The 15,424-nt window shown below is 45.4% G+C and overlaps 1 protein-coding gene across 2 annotated transcripts in view; it reads right to left on the bottom strand.

Annotated features, from left to right (window-relative positions):
• Positions 1-15,424, bottom strand: part of Ctnnal1 (catenin alpha like 1) — a 56,245-nt gene that overhangs the window by 19,262 nt on the left and 21,559 nt on the right. For both annotated transcript variants that reach the window (XM_059254377.1, XM_059254378.1), the window contains exons 4-9: positions 12,275-12,394; positions 9,897-9,986; positions 8,641-8,811; positions 5,392-5,592; positions 4,308-4,394; positions 747-905 (exon numbers count right to left, since the gene is read on the bottom strand). In XM_059254377.1, coding sequence (XP_059110360.1) covers positions 747-905; positions 4,308-4,394; positions 5,392-5,592; positions 8,641-8,811; positions 9,897-9,986; positions 12,275-12,394 — 828 coding nt within the window. The remainder of the gene's footprint in view (positions 1-746; positions 906-4,307; positions 4,395-5,391; positions 5,593-8,640; positions 8,812-9,896; positions 9,987-12,274; positions 12,395-15,424) is intronic.

A 15,424-nucleotide genomic window follows, 5' to 3' on the forward strand; every position in this document is an offset into this window, starting at 1 on the left:
ATTAAGATGAACTGGAATTATACAGCAGTGGCAGGTGACACTCAACAAGAGTTAGGGCAGGGTAAGAGAGGTTCAGGGAAGGGGCAGTGTGTCTTTCCTCTGTCATCCCTTACCGACTTCCTCCCTTCTCAAACCTGCTTCCTGCCTCAGGAGGCTAACTTGGGTTGTCCATAGTGATTGGCCAATGGGAAGGAAAGAAATGGACTTCCCTTCCATGTTTATTGGGTCATCTTGGGCCAACTATGTGCCTAGCCCAAAATCTATTCCCTGTGAGGGAGTTCTCAGATGGACTTCAGGTTCTGCCTCCATTAACTTGGGCTGGCTCCGCATCGCTGGCTACACTTTCTGCACTCTTGTTTAAAGCTGCCCACAACTGTCTCGAGATCCTGAGCCCAGCTCTCTTAGTAAACACTTGTCACAGCATCCTAACTTCATCTCTTTCTGGCTGAGAATTCACCATATCCCAACAGAAACTGTGTTACTCCACTGCATTACCCCAGAGACTTATCTGAGAGAACAGAGAAAAGATTTACAATGCATTTTGGGGTTCTAACATATTTTATTGTTTTATTTTAGAGGTCAAACTATTGTAAAAACAGGACAGATATGTGATATTTTTCAGATTCCAAAGAGAAGAGAGAGTGCTCAGATAAGTTAGCCAAAACCCGTATCTGTTAATATTCTCTCCTAATTTTGCTATTGTATTGTGAACTACAACTTGTTTAATAAGCAAATTTGCTACTCACCTCAACGAGCTGTTCTTTCTGCTCAGAGAGTTTACAGGCATATTCAGCCAACGCTTCCAAATTTCCTTCTACTCCAGTAAGTTTTAATGCTTTTAAAACCACATGATCAGCGTGGAATTTTAACAGGTCGCCTGCCAGCTGCATCGCTGTATGATGAAGCTGAAGAGGAGGGTGAAAGGCAATCAGGGCAGGAAAACGAACAAAAACGTTTATGACCAAGCCCCTGAGGAGAGCTTTAATAACTACAGAAGAGAAACCCAAAGCGTTCCACCTCATCTGTCCAAAGTGAAGCATGCCCTGTGGGCACAGGAGCCCCGGAGCACTGGGAAACATCTTAGTCCTCACACAGCAGGGGGATGTCAGGTCACACAAGTCATTGGTGCCAGCAGCACTGCTGTGTGAAGAAGATGCCCTGGCCACTCAGTGAAGAGGCCTAGGGCCCTTCTTCATTCTAAGCAGCGAGATCTCTCTCACATAGCTTCTCTCCCGTTGAAATGCTTTGGCTATCAACAAAGATGGTGAGAAATGGAACAGTATTAAGAGTTTACTGTTCAAGGGCTGGAGAGATAGCTCAGTGGTTAAAAGCACTTTTGATCTTCCAGAGGATCTGGGTTCGATTCCAGCAGTTACGGGGAAGCACACAACCATCTGTCAATCCAGTCCCGGGGATCTGACACCCTCTTCTGGTCTTTTCAAACACCATGCACACACTGCTTCCCACACATACATGAAGGCAAAACACCCAGAGACACAAAATGAATGTTTTTTCAATGTTAAAAGAAAGCTTAGTGTTCAGACTACTAAAGGAAGATCTGCTAGTGACCTATGATTAGGAAGCAGGTTTTTAGGGGGGCTAGTAGTACAAGTCAATCAAGGCCTGGATTTAATTTCCAGTATTGAGTAAAGAAAAGAAGGAGAAACACTGGGGTTAGCAGCCCAGTGGCAAAGCACCTCCCTGATGTGTACAAGGCCCTCAGTCCAATTTCTAGCAGTTAAGAATACCATGTAAGGACATTTCTGAAAAAGCATCACTGTGAGAGCTAGCCAATTAGGTACTGGATAAAACCTTACGAGATACCTCCATGACAGGAGCTTGTAGAGACTGGACACCTGACAAGCAGGACCCAGTGGCTGCCCTCAGGAGGAACATTCTGTGTGCAGTTGTTCTCCAAGAACTCTGGGTTCCGGCAGAAACAACACATAAAGGGCAACATAGTCCTCAAGTGGTGGTGGACACACACAGGTGGGCCTCATTTTCAGCTCTCACTCGCACTAGGTATCTTCGGACAGCTTAACTCTAAAATCCCGTGTGTGTGTGTGTGTGTGTGTGTGTGTGTGTGTGTGTGTGTGTGTAAACTGTATGGCAGGTGGGTTGGGATTTGTCCAGAAAAGTAAGTTTTAATAGAAACATTATTTTAAGAAAAATCTGACTTTGAGTTAAGCCTGTTAGAAAGAAGCACTTCCTTTTTTCATGGAAGTAACTGGATGTCAATTCAAATGACGGGACTTTGTATAGAATAAAGTGGAGCTGTCTGCATTTATCAACTATCAGAATAATCACAGCCAGAGAGACAGTCAAATGTCCTTTCCTGTAGAAATGAAATGCCACAGAAGACTTTCAAAGGACCTTGCTTAAGCCGCAGGGCCTTAGTGACTATCTAACCACATGCCCTTGTGCAACCGTCCACAGTGGCTGAGTGACTTGCCAAGGTCTTCTAGCTCTTAGAAACATCCTGAGGACAACTCACTCACAACGGAAAAGGAAGAAATCAGGACAAATACTCTGTCCCTGCCTGCAATGTCCAAGAGCAGCTTCCCAGGGGTCGGGTCTCTTAATCTGACCTTACGAGAACTCAGGGGTGATGTGGCAAGGAAGCAGACTGGTGGAAGGCATCCTATTCAGAAGGCTCTCAGGCTGCACTCATAGTTCAGTGTTTCAGCGTTTAATTTAATCTTAATACGATGAAATCAAACACTTGGGGAAATCATATCCTTCCACATTTAACAGGAAGCTTAAAGGAAGTCTCAATAGAGCTGTCTCTGATTAAGATGTGAAAAAGGTCACCTGTATACAGTGCAGAAACAAATGCCCAGAACCCATTTCATTCTCCACAGACTTGGACCAGCTTCAAAAGCACAAAAGAATAAACAAAGAAGAGATAAGGGTGGAGAGGTTTCTGTGAGGAGGGTCTGAGGGAACAATTTGACATGGAGTTGCAATATTGCGCTATAGGAACATAGAACTTCTGAAAAACCTCAAAAAGCATTCATAAGAGAGAATGTCAGTGTACTATAGCTACAGTATGAAGCCATAGTGTGATGGCATCTGTCACTGGGCCATAGCTCAGTGGTAGAGCGCTTCCCTAACATGAATAATGCTCAATTCCCAGATCTGCATAAACAAACAACAAAACCTGGTTTTAAGTTACTACACGTAAGAGCACAGGTCACAGAAAACCTTCCACCCTCCGCTTCCTATCTTCTCTATTGTGCCACAGCCTGGCAAAAACCAGGACCCACAGCGACAGCACAGGAATGCAAAAGGAAGTGATCGTGTGGTCCATGAAGGTTCCAGCAGGGGTTGGGGTGCTGTGGAATTGTGGGGAAGTCCTACAGCCACATGAAAAATGCTGACACTAGAAGAAATGTTCTGATTCTTTCTCTGAAAACAAACCAGAGCTTGACCCTCTCACAAAGGGCCAGACAGCAAATATTTAGGCTTTGCAGACACAGAGGCAGCTGTGACACAGAGAGAGAACAGCTGTGTGTCACAGAGAGAGAACAGTAGATACAATACACACAAACGTGCAAAGTGCATTCACGGACAGTGGGCACAAAACCAGATGGCTGAGTGGCAGCATGATTAAACCCGGCTAAAAAGTGACCATAGGACTTGAAATTCCAAGTGCCCAAGTCAGTCATGGATGAACACATTTTCCTTCTGGAACAAGGAAATCTCCTCAACTCAAGGACGTTGGAAGAAAACCAACTTTAACTTCAATGAGGCATAATTACACACAGAATGCTCCCAGTTTAAAGGCACAGTTTGATGAGTTTTGCAGATACTTCAGCTATAGAACAACTCCCACCACACTCAATATTTCAAGTATCTCCATGGCTCCAAAATGATCACCTTTGCCCTTTTGCAACAAATATCTCAAAATCTCTAAAGAAGCCACTGGCCTGACTCTTCCTCACCGCGGACTTTTCTAAATGGAAGCACACGCTTGCACGGTGGTCTTCTGTGCCCGCCTCTTGCACTCCGTGTGCAGTGCGCTTTGGGCGTCATCTTACTGCTGCAAAGTATTTGGTAGAGCACTCATCAATTCGCCTATCAGTAACCCTTGTTGCTGGCCATCCAGGTGGTTCCCAGCTATTGTGAAAAGGGCTGCTATGCCTACTCATGTGTGAGCTTTGAGAATGAATGACAGTGTTAATAAGTGTGACTTCACACTAATGACCGGAGGGGAAAGTCAAGCACTGTGTGGCCACAGGAATGCACTAGTGCACACGGGCTTCACATGTGTCCTACAGCATGAGGCTAGGTGTCAGACTCCTCACCTCTTTCCTCAGCTCGTTGAGCCCATGGCTGACCTTCAGGACAGTGAGTTCCAGCTCCTCGGCAGCACTCTTGGTCTTCCTGCTTTGCTGAAATGTTGAGAAGTAGGCACGTATGTCACTTTACCTTCTTAATCTCTTACTCCAATTCAGTTTTCACTATAAATTATAGTACATTTTAATACCACTCGACTATCTATAATAAAAGTATTCTTGTTTGTTTTTGTGGTGCTATGGATCAAACTCTGGAGACCAAGTGCTCTACCACTGAGGTATACTCCCAGACCTGGTTGAAGCATTTCTTTAATTTACCTGTTTAAGGTTACAGCAGAAAATAGAATTTGAGTTATTCCATTGCCTTTTCCACACCAACTATAAACAGGTGAATTTTCAGAACCAAAGTTTCTTAATAAATTTGTGTCTCAAACTAATGTCTTTTATTTCCCCTCCACCCCGGCACTGCTTCACTGCTATGAGACTTGGGACAAACTTCCTGTGTTGTCACACTTCTGTAGTTTTACCCATCCTGCTCAAACAGCCTCCCGTGTTGGAAGCATGCACTCAGGCCTCTTAAGTGGCTGCTGGCTGCCTTAGTCCAGGAGTCTGTACGAGAGTGACAGACTCTTTTACCTACACTAGATCTGCTCTGACCTTCATTGCATCCAGACCCCAATAAGCATTCTGAAATATTGTCTGTACATCAGCTGTCCTCAGCACGCTGCACATCTGAACGGCACCGGCAGCAGACTCACGTTTCAAGGACCTCTAATACGTTTATTCCTCTGCTCTCCACACTAAAGAAGCATTAGGAGGAGGAATTTTCCAGAAGTGAATATGGCAGAAGAATGGGGAAAACAGGGAAACTGTAGATGGTAAGAACGGCACAGAATCCAGCCTGGCCACGAGGAGAATCGGCAGCCTGAACATGGCAGGTGCTGTGAGCCACACGGATGGAGAAAAGGGATAAGGCATGCTTGTCCTGTACCAACCAAACTCATAGCCCTGTTGGTTGTGTTACCTCCCACACCTCTCTAAACATTAAGTGAAAAGCTATTGCCCAAGATTTACTCTAATGAACAGTGCTTACAGCTTGCATCCACACGGAAACGAACTGTTGCAGTTCTGTTCTCGCCTGAGTAGACAGCTCCAAGATGCGTTCCCTGTGCTCATGGCTGGTGTAGGCAGAATCGGTGAAGTCCTCCACACGCTCCAAGATGACCTCCAATGCAGCAGAAAGGTTCTCCTTGGACTCAAAGTAAAGATTCTCCCGAAGAGCTTCAATGTTCAACTGAGGGCAAAAGGCATGGAAAATCCATCTAAGTATCTCCAAAATGGGCAACAAGTTCTAACAGTGTCCTGGAGATGCACTAGCAAGTCCTTTTCCAGGCTTAGGAGTATTGTAGCCTCCATCCAATTGTCACTATATTCTCCAGTTACCTGGAAGGCCACTTTGTTCAAGAGTCATCAATGGCCACGCAAGGCCTTTGTTCAACAGCTGTTAATACAATGACATTGCCACACCATCAGAGAATACCAAGGCAGAAAGGCACTGGTGTGTCGAATTGGTAGAAATAACAAACCAGCCTCCAGGTGAAGCGTCTGCAGCTGGAAAAATACTTAGGCAAAGTCCCAAGGAAGTTTGCACTCAAGTGTGGTGTGCTGAATCGCAGGAGGTAGAGCACAGTGCTGAGGGTGACGGGGCTAGAAAGGGCATCAGGCGTGCCTTTGCTCACCCAGAACCTCTCCCAATCTCCTAACAGATTTTGCATTTTGTTTTATGTCCCTAATAGCACACACTGGCACAAACATCCTCTACCAGGAGGACCGTATCACCTTTCTGAACTGATAATGCCACATGACCTCTCGGTAGCTCCTCCCCGGCTGCAAAATCAAGGGCTAATGTCTGGCATAAAGGTCTCCATAGTCTTCTCTGCATGCACTACCCTGGCAGCCTATCCTTCTTCTGGAGACTCTCAGGGTTCTCTCGCTCCACCTACTCTGTGCGTAGAGTTCTTCCAGTGTGTAATGGACTCATGGGAAACCCTTCTCTCTTGACTTACGCCACCGCAACCTTAGCTTCTAGCCCATGAACTCTTTTAAGACACAACCTGGACTCAGAGACAAAAGGCAGTAATGATCACGACTGTGGTCACAATTAGTGAATGCACTGACAGGCACACCGATGTAGACCTTGCACTTTAAATTCCCGCCACAGTTATTTCAAAATAATCCTTACACAGGCCCCATTTTAGCACGACCTGTGAAATACCAGCTGGGGAAAGTCACGAGGCCAGACGGGAAGCGAGTGCTGCCCTTTGTCTTGGCCTGAGTTGTGTCCAATCATCACTCCATCCTGGGGAATTTTCTTTTTAGTTAAGAAGTAACATGAATAGAGGTTGTTGAATGACTTAGCAAGTAAGATTCATGCTACCAAGATTGATGACCTGAGTCCAGTCTTCAGGACTTGCAAGTTGGAAGGAGAGAATGGATGCCTACAAGTTGTCATCAGACCTCACACACACACACACACACACACACACACACACACACACACACACACTAAATAAATGTAATAAAAAAAATTTAAAATAACATGGATAATAAGTAAGGAACAGACAATGATGACCTGAGAATTTCAATAACTGAAACCTAAAAGTTAATCATGTGCAACTCACATTATTTATGTTATTGATCTTTATTTTCATTTTAGGCTCTGTGTGCGTGCGTGCGTGCGTGCGTGCGTGCATGCGTGCGTGTCTGTGTCTGTGTGTGTCTGTGTATGTGTTTAAAAAGCAACTTAATAGAGTTATATTGGTCCTTTGAAAGATATTAAGTTCTGTTTACATAAGATATGGCCACTTACAATACCAAATAAAAAGTATTAAATTTCTCTCTACAGATTATTTTTGCCATCAAAAAGAGACCAGTGTCAAGTCAGGCATAGTGTTCCATGCCTGTAATCCCAGCACTCATGAGGCTGAGGCAGGAGGATGGCATTCTGAGATCAGCCTGAGCTACACAGCTGGGTCCCATTCTGGGAGCACCTTCTTACGCCACGGTCAGCAGAGAGAACAGTTCTCCCCTGCTGCTTTTTCACTCCCTGTTCTGACCTGGATCTTCACTCAAGGTCACGGTGCAGTGAGACAGAAAGAACACCATGCCTGACTCAGCTCTGCTTACTCTAGGTGTGCCACCCTTAGTATATCAGGTAACTTTTCAGGGCCTCCTTCCATTTTCTTATCTGGTAAATGATGCTGCATTAGACAATGCTATAGGGCCCTCTTGAGGAGAAGTCGGACCACCTGGAGTCAAATCTCAGCTCTGGTACTGAGGCAGGAAGTCCTTCTCATCTCTGTCTCTCAGACTCCCTAACAGCACCAGGAAGAGAATGGCAACAGTACTTGTGAGGATCCCAGGCGTCCACACATTTAAAGCACTCGGACTGAGCTGGCACAGAGTGAGGACCCTGAATGTTAGTAGGATTTCTTTTAGAGCTGTAACTGTTGCTGTTGCTACTGTTACAGTCTCCACATGTGGATCCTATCATACAAGGAAGAGCAAGGATCCCAGCAGAGATTGTATGCTGCTTGTGATCAGCTGCAGAAGGCTCTACACGAAGGAGTCTGTCTAAACCAGCAGTTCAACAGGGCTGCTGCTATAAACAAGGACCTGTATTGTCTGTCAACCTAACCCTGAGCCCATATTGCTCACTGTCAGATTTCCACAGAAAATGGTATTACATTAAAGAAATATATTCGATTTTTTTTAAATGTGTATGAGTGATTTGCCTGTATGTACATATGTGATTTGCCTGTATGTACATATGTACACCAAGTGCATGCCTGATGACAGGGAGGCCAGATTAGGGCATCAGATCCCCTGGAATGGAGTTACAGGCAGCTGTGAGCTGCCATGTACGTGCTAACAAATGAATTGGTCCTCTGCAAGAGCAGTCCATGCTCTCAACCATTGAGCCAGCTCTGCAGCCCCTGAGAGATATTGCTTTCTGTGAAGAACCACTCTGGTTTTTTTTTTTAATTATGTGTATGGTGTTCGTGTGTGGGGAGGGATGCACATGAGTATGGGCACCCAGGGAGGTTAAAAGAGTGTGTCAGAGTCCCTGGAGCTAGTCTCATGCAGTTATGAGGCACCCAGTATGGGTTCTGGGACCCTAACTTTGGTGCTCTTCAAAAACAGCAAGCACTCTCGACCACTGAGCCATCTCGCGACCCCAGAAGAAGCACTCCAAATCATTACACGAAACCCGATCACTATACACAATAATGCTCTCAGGAATGACAAAGGGAACAGGGCAACAGCTACTCTTCCTCCTTACCTTCAACTCTTTAATCCCAGCGAAAATGCTGATAGATGAGCTGTCAGTCCCTCCGTTCTGTCTGCACTCAGTCACGATCTCGATGACCTTATCCAGGGCCACTCTCATCCGGTCAAACACTCCTTCTTTGTTTTTATGGGCTGAGTCACAGCTGGGATGCCTGAGACATGTCTTCCCAACAGTTGAGGGGTTTATTTTAATAATAACTCGTATCATAACACATTAAAATCTTACAGAGAACATGCCATGCTAATAAAAATGGTTCTTTACCCAAATCTCCTGGCTCCCCGGCTCCCCCAGCTGCCTCTCCTCACTAGTGTGGAAGCAGGATGAGTAAAAAGCGACAGCAAGGTTAAGTGAACGACCAGAGAGAAAAGCTGCATCTTCAAACGTCAACAGTGCATTCGTCTTGATTTCAATGATGGAAAAACCCGACATCGTTATCATGATTAAAAGTGTCTGTTAAGAGCTGCCTCACACATGCAAGAACAAGAAAGGAGTGGGGAAACTGAGCAAAATGACAGATGACTGTGGCTGCATCGTTCCCTTTTAAAACGTGATGCAAGCATCTACTCCAGGTTCTAGATTGAACAGAACATCTGCCTCTGCTTTTGTGCTTTTGCTGATCCCAGGGTATCAGTAAATACTCCAGAGGAAAAGGCAGTTCTCTATAAACTCCTATGGAGACATTTACCAGCTCATCCCTGAACTGTACCAACTGGGGTTTGGGAACACACACTGCTGTGCCATCATTTTATAAAAGTGGAAATAGAAAGGAGAGGCTGTGAATTCATGGAAGAAACCAACGGAGGCTTCATTCCACATACTCCCCTAGTTGTGCTTAACCAATCCTGACTTGCTCAGCTTTTACTAGATCGTGTGGCCTGGCAAATTCTGTAGTGTATTACGGTGCCTGGCAGCCTCTGTTCACAATACTTGATCCCCTCTCTTCTGCTTAACTGCTGAGTCAAAGCAAGCTCAGATTCAGGAGCTGGGGAAGGAAGGTTAGCATTCACTATACTAGAAACAGATCTGACTTGGTTCTAAGGTACTGTTTTCATCACTTCAAAAATGCCAAGTAGGGAGGGCTGGGGGGAGGCTGAGTGGTGGAGTACATGCTTAGCAGGCACAAGGCACTGAGTGCAGTCCTCTGCATAAGAAAAGAATAAATGAAATAAAATGTGAGGCTCGCACGGTTGATGCATTTGCTCAGGTTGTTCTCATCATTGACTCAGATGAGTAACACAGGCGCTTACCTTTGAAGCTGTGAGGAGCATCATTGTGCCCTTTTCAAGCACGGCCCTTGCCACTGCCATTCTGGCCTTTTTCTTTTCATCTTTCAAATCCTAAAGATGAAATCAAATCACTGGGTAGTCTAAGATCATATCAGCAACCTGATCTTTTGAAAAACCATTCACTCAACAACAATATCCAAAAGGCCAGTCACACTGCTCAGTACAGAAAAGAGAGGAGGCAGAACGGCTGGTTTCCCTCTCTGAGGTCACGTACTGCAGTCCACATGTCTGTGTTACCGTCTGCCTCCTCCCACACCCTCTGAAACAGAAGTTCCATAGGGCAGGGACTTTGGCTTCCTTACTGTTAGGTCCCCAGTACCTAGAGTACTCCAATTCCCAGTAAGTTAGGAGAATCTGCTGAGTCTGAAGAGACTAGCTGATGGCTATTTTCAGCACATTCTGACCAAATTAAGAAAGAAAGGGCTCAAACTCTGGAAACAAACACTAAGAAAGTAAGCTAGGCACAGCACTTACCAAACCCCAGTGGGGAAAATACCTACTACTCTCTACCTGATGAGTTAAATTTAATAGGTATTCCTGCCAGGTGAGGTGGTGCACGCCTTAAATCCCAGAACTGGGAAAGCAGAGACAGGAGGATCTCTATGAATTTGAAGATAGCCTGGTCTATACAGTGAGTTCCAAGCCAGCTAGGGCTATCCTTCAGCCAAATGCCCAAGTTTAAAAGAGTTGTTCACAGTCTTATTGGACCCTGGAGAAATATTCTCTACACCAATATTCTACAGACCAATTTTATTTTCTTTTTTGATTTCTGAGGCAGGGTCTTGCCGTGTAGCACAGGCTATCCTGGAAGTTACCAGGCAGGCCTAGGTTGGCCTCAAAGTAATGGTGATCCTGTTGCCTTAGAATCCCAAGTGCTGGGATTACAGGAGCAGGCCACCATCCTGGCTCCATACCGAATTCCTAACTACAAATCAGAATAACAGTGGAGGTTTTCCCCTTTGTGTGGCCAACAGGAAACACAGCCAAAAGAGCTACACAGGCTTTGGAATCGGAGTCACACTACACTGGCCCAAGTGATCGAAAACTGTTAGATGATGAACTGTCATAAAAATACTTAGGCTAAGAATCTTTATAGGGGAAGAGTATGGGGAGGGCAGAGGGAAAGGTTGATGAGAGAAGAAGAGAAAGAAAAGAAACCAAAGTATGAAAGAACAATGGTGGCAGAACAGAAAATGAGACAAGGTGTTACTCAGGTGACTTTCCAAAATTTGTATTTCATTTATTTGTTGATTTTGTGTGCAAGTGCACATATGTGGGTATGTCTGTGTGTCTGTGTATCTGTGTGTGCTCACATGCATGCATGGGCATGCGCATGTCATAGCATTCCTGTGGAGGTCAGAGGACAACTTACGGGAGTTGAAATCTCCTTCCACCATGTGGATCCTGAGGACTGAACTCAGGCCAGTGCCTTTACCCACCCAGCCAGCTTGCCAGCCACCTAAACATTCAGTTTTTTCAGAGACAAATACTGCTCCCCAGCCTGCCATTTTCCAGGCCAATGGCCATCTCCCAACTGTAGCTGCAACCAGGAAAGCTCATGTCCAAAACTGAAGGAGTGGCCTGAGCAAGGATGTCCAGATCTCAGGACCACAGGTCAGGCCTGCTGACAAGATGGTTCATAAGCAAACATCTCAACCAGAGAGAGTCTGTTCTGACATGCTGTGGTCTTCTACCTCCTCAAACTTAGAAACATTGGTCTGAATTGGGGAGCAGGTCTCAAAGAACAGACACTGAGCTGCAGTTGAACAATGACAGGCTTTAGGAATAGATGTAACCAAATTCCATCCACTAGCAGAGTGATCTTAGAGAAATCCATCTCAGGTTTGGTTCCCTTATGTATAAAACACTAATAACAATACTCAATTTGTAGGATTGCTTTGAATATTAAATGCAATCATGTATATTAAATACCTAATGTAATATAGCCAGTGCAAATAGAACAATAGTATGTGTTCTTAATATTAATCTAGTATAGTAAGTAAACAAATATATAGAAAATATTCTAAAATTACACGTACTAGTTCAACTTGTCTGCCTGAGCCCTGGTAGAAGAGCCAAATGGAACACCTCATGAAAGGGAAAGTTGGCCTTCCACACAGCCAGACTGTTCCTAGTGCAGGCATTATTAATTGCCATATATGTACAAAAAGACACATTAATCTACTACATACCCCAGATTAATTATAAAGGTTTTTAAGACCAATATCATAGATTTAGTGAGTAAAGAAGTCAATTCAAGTGATTAAAAAGATCATATTTCTACCCAAAGTAAAAGGTACACATTTATCTGAAGAATTTTCAGTGTGGTAAGGACATACATTTTGTCTGTCTCCCGTCAGATGCGCAAACTCCACCATTTCATTTCCAAACTGACTGAATATCTGCACAAACTCCTGGAAGCTGTTCACTTTCTCCAGTCTCTCCATGGTTGCAAGAACCTGCAAAACAGAAAATACATTACTGTTGGGCAATCAACAAGACGCAGACTGAGACTTCCAGAGCTGAGCAGAGTGGAGCGAAAGAAGAAAAGCTCTAAATTCTATGGGAAAGCTGAGAAATCTTAAGGAAACAGAGAGAGAGAGAGAGAGAGAGAGAGAGAGAGAGAGAGAGACAGAGAGAGAGAGAGAGACAGAGAGACAGAGAGAGAGACAGAGAGAGACACACACACAGAGACACAAAGAGAGACAGAGACACAGAGAGACACAGAGAGAGAGAGAGACCTCTAAGACATAAAAGTTCAACAGTTAGAACCACTTAGGGAATTTGACTTGGTTTTAGGATAAGGAGATGTGAGTTTGCTTATATTCAAAGGAAGAAAAAAATTCTTGACTAAATAGTGCGTAGGGAGTTAAAAGCATCTGCAGGAAAAAGACAGGTGAAAAGCAAAGGGCAGCCTCAGCACAGAACCAGCTGAACCTCTGGGCTTAGGGGCTGCACGGCGGGGCAAGGGATTCTGAAAAGGAAAAGCACACTGTCCTGGGTGAGCCTGCATTTCTAGGGGTCTTCCTAGGCAGGTCCCTGACCTTCCCTGCTGGATTAACCCTTAAAGAGGAGACAAGGGCGTGTCTCTACCTAGAGGTAGATTCTGTACTTTGCAGGGTCTCTCAATGTGACTTAGGCTGGCCTTAGACTCACTATGTAGTCCCATAGTCTGGTCCTGAATTCATGGTGATCCTCCTGCCTCAGCCTCTCAAGAGCTGAGATTACAGGCATGAGAGCCACCCCCAGCTCAATCTTATCTTTTAATAATAGTAACTCTTAAGGAGCTCCGTGCAGGCTGTGTTAATCACCTCTGATGGCAACACCTGCAGTGACTTATGGGCCTTTGAATAGATGTCACCTTCGGAAGACTCCACCAACTCTCACATGAACACACGGGGGCCCAGGGCCCCCAGCACAGGGCCATGGAGGCTCCTTCAAAGCATGTCTGAGCATAGCAATAACAGCAGTTCTGCCCATTCTTTGCTTCTTCACACTTGGCTTCACGAATGAGATCTTCCTTTGTGTATTTGGGGGTTTTGTGTGTTTGTTTTGTTTTTTGACACACAGTCCCTAGCCTAGGCTGACCTCAAACTCCCCATGGAACTGAGGATGATCTTGAACTTTTTTCATTTGAAGTATTTATTGGTATATGTATGTATACATTCATGTGTGTGAATAAATGTGTGTGCAGATACACATGTGTACACAGATGTGAAGGACAGAGCTGGACGTTGGGTGTGTTCACTAATCCCTCTCTTTATTTACTGAGGCAGGGTCCTAAACCTGGAGCTCACCTATTTGGCTAGTCAGGGGCTGAAGAGATGAGGCAAGCTAAATAAACCTCTCGTCTTTATAAAGAACCTAGCTGTAGGCATTTTGTTACAGCAGCAGACAGTTGACAATGGTAGCATAAGAACTAAGAAGGCAGTGAGGAGGAAAAAAAAAAAACATACAGAAACTATACAGGTCATTGAACTAGGACTAGAGGAACCCCAGTTTTGAAAGAAAATGGAGGGGAAGTAATCCACAGAGCCAGGAGTAGGATGGGGGTTTAGGAATTCTCAGTTGAAAAACAGTTTGATCAGTCGGGCGCTGCTGTGCAGACTAGATCAACTGCCAAGAAACTTCGGGCAGCGAAGAGGGAACAGAACATGAACAGTACAACCAGCCTAAAATGCTGCTTCCTTGACATAAGAAAAACAGTAGACAAATGTGAAACATATTTTCTGATAGTTTTTTTTTTTCTAAAATAACTACTGAATTTTGGCCAGAGCAAGATAGGTTAGAAAAACACAGATATCCTGTGCTTGCTCATTTTCACTGAGGCTATGGAGAGCATTTGGCCTGCTAACCTGCCCAGGCAGCTCAGGAAACACAAGCAGTTCCACAGATAAGGAAGCCGGCACACTGAGCACAGCCTCCACCTCGAAAGACAGGAAACTCTTCCTTTGTCTGTCACTCTCTCCAATTTCTTTTTCTCTTTAAACTTACACTTTTTTGGTTTGCTCAACGTTCCTGAGGGGTGGAGGGGGTCAACAGGGCCACCCTCAGATCCTACTGAGAGGATGCACCTCCTCACTAGAACATTCCTGGGGTGGGTGGGTGAGGAGGTCAACAGGGCCACCCTCAGATCCTACTGAGAGGATGATGCACCTCCTCCCTAGAACATTCCTAGGGGATGAGGGGGTCAATGGGACCACCCTCAGATCCTACTGAGAGGATGCATCTCCTCACTAGAACATTCCTGGGGGGGTAGGGGGGTCAACAGGGCCACCCTCAGATCCTACTGAGAGGATGAATCTCCTCTCTAGAACATTCCTGGGGGGTTGGGGGGGGTCAATGGACCACCCTCAGATCCTACTGAGAGGATGCACCTCCTCCCTAGAACATTCCTGGGGTGGGGTAGAGGGGTCAACAGGGCCACCCTCAGATCCTACTGAGAGGATGCACCTCCTCCCTAGAACATTCCAGGGGGGGTGAGGGGATCAACAGGGCCACCCTCAGATCCTACTGAGAGGATGCACTTCCTCCCTAGAACATTCCTGGGGTGGGGTAGGGGGGTCGACGGGGCCACCCTCAGATCCTACTGAGAGGATGCACCTCCTCCCTAGAACATTCCTGGGGTGGGGTAGGGGGATCAATGGGACCACCCTCAGATCCTACTGAGAGGATGAATCTCCTCTCTAGAACATTCCTGGGGGGGGGGGGGGTAGGGGGGTCAACAGGGCCACCCTCAGATCCTACTAAGAGGATGCACCTCCTCCCTGGCTGATTTGGTTGCTGTCCACCTCACCTAGGGGAGCATCAACAGAAAGCAATGTTGCTTAGTTCTCAGTGATCAGGGTCACTGTCTGAGGGAGGGCAAGGGTTTATCCATTCTTTACGTTTGCAATTCTTTAGAAATATTTAAGGGCTCTAACTATGGGAGCTTTGTAGTTGTGGATAATTATAGTTTCAGATAATTTTTTTTTTTAGACAGGGTCTCA

This window comes from Peromyscus eremicus, chromosome 2 (assembly GCF_949786415.1).
Source record: "Peromyscus eremicus chromosome 2, PerEre_H2_v1, whole genome shotgun sequence".
Lineage (NCBI taxonomy): Eukaryota > Metazoa > Chordata > Mammalia > Rodentia > Cricetidae > Peromyscus > Peromyscus eremicus.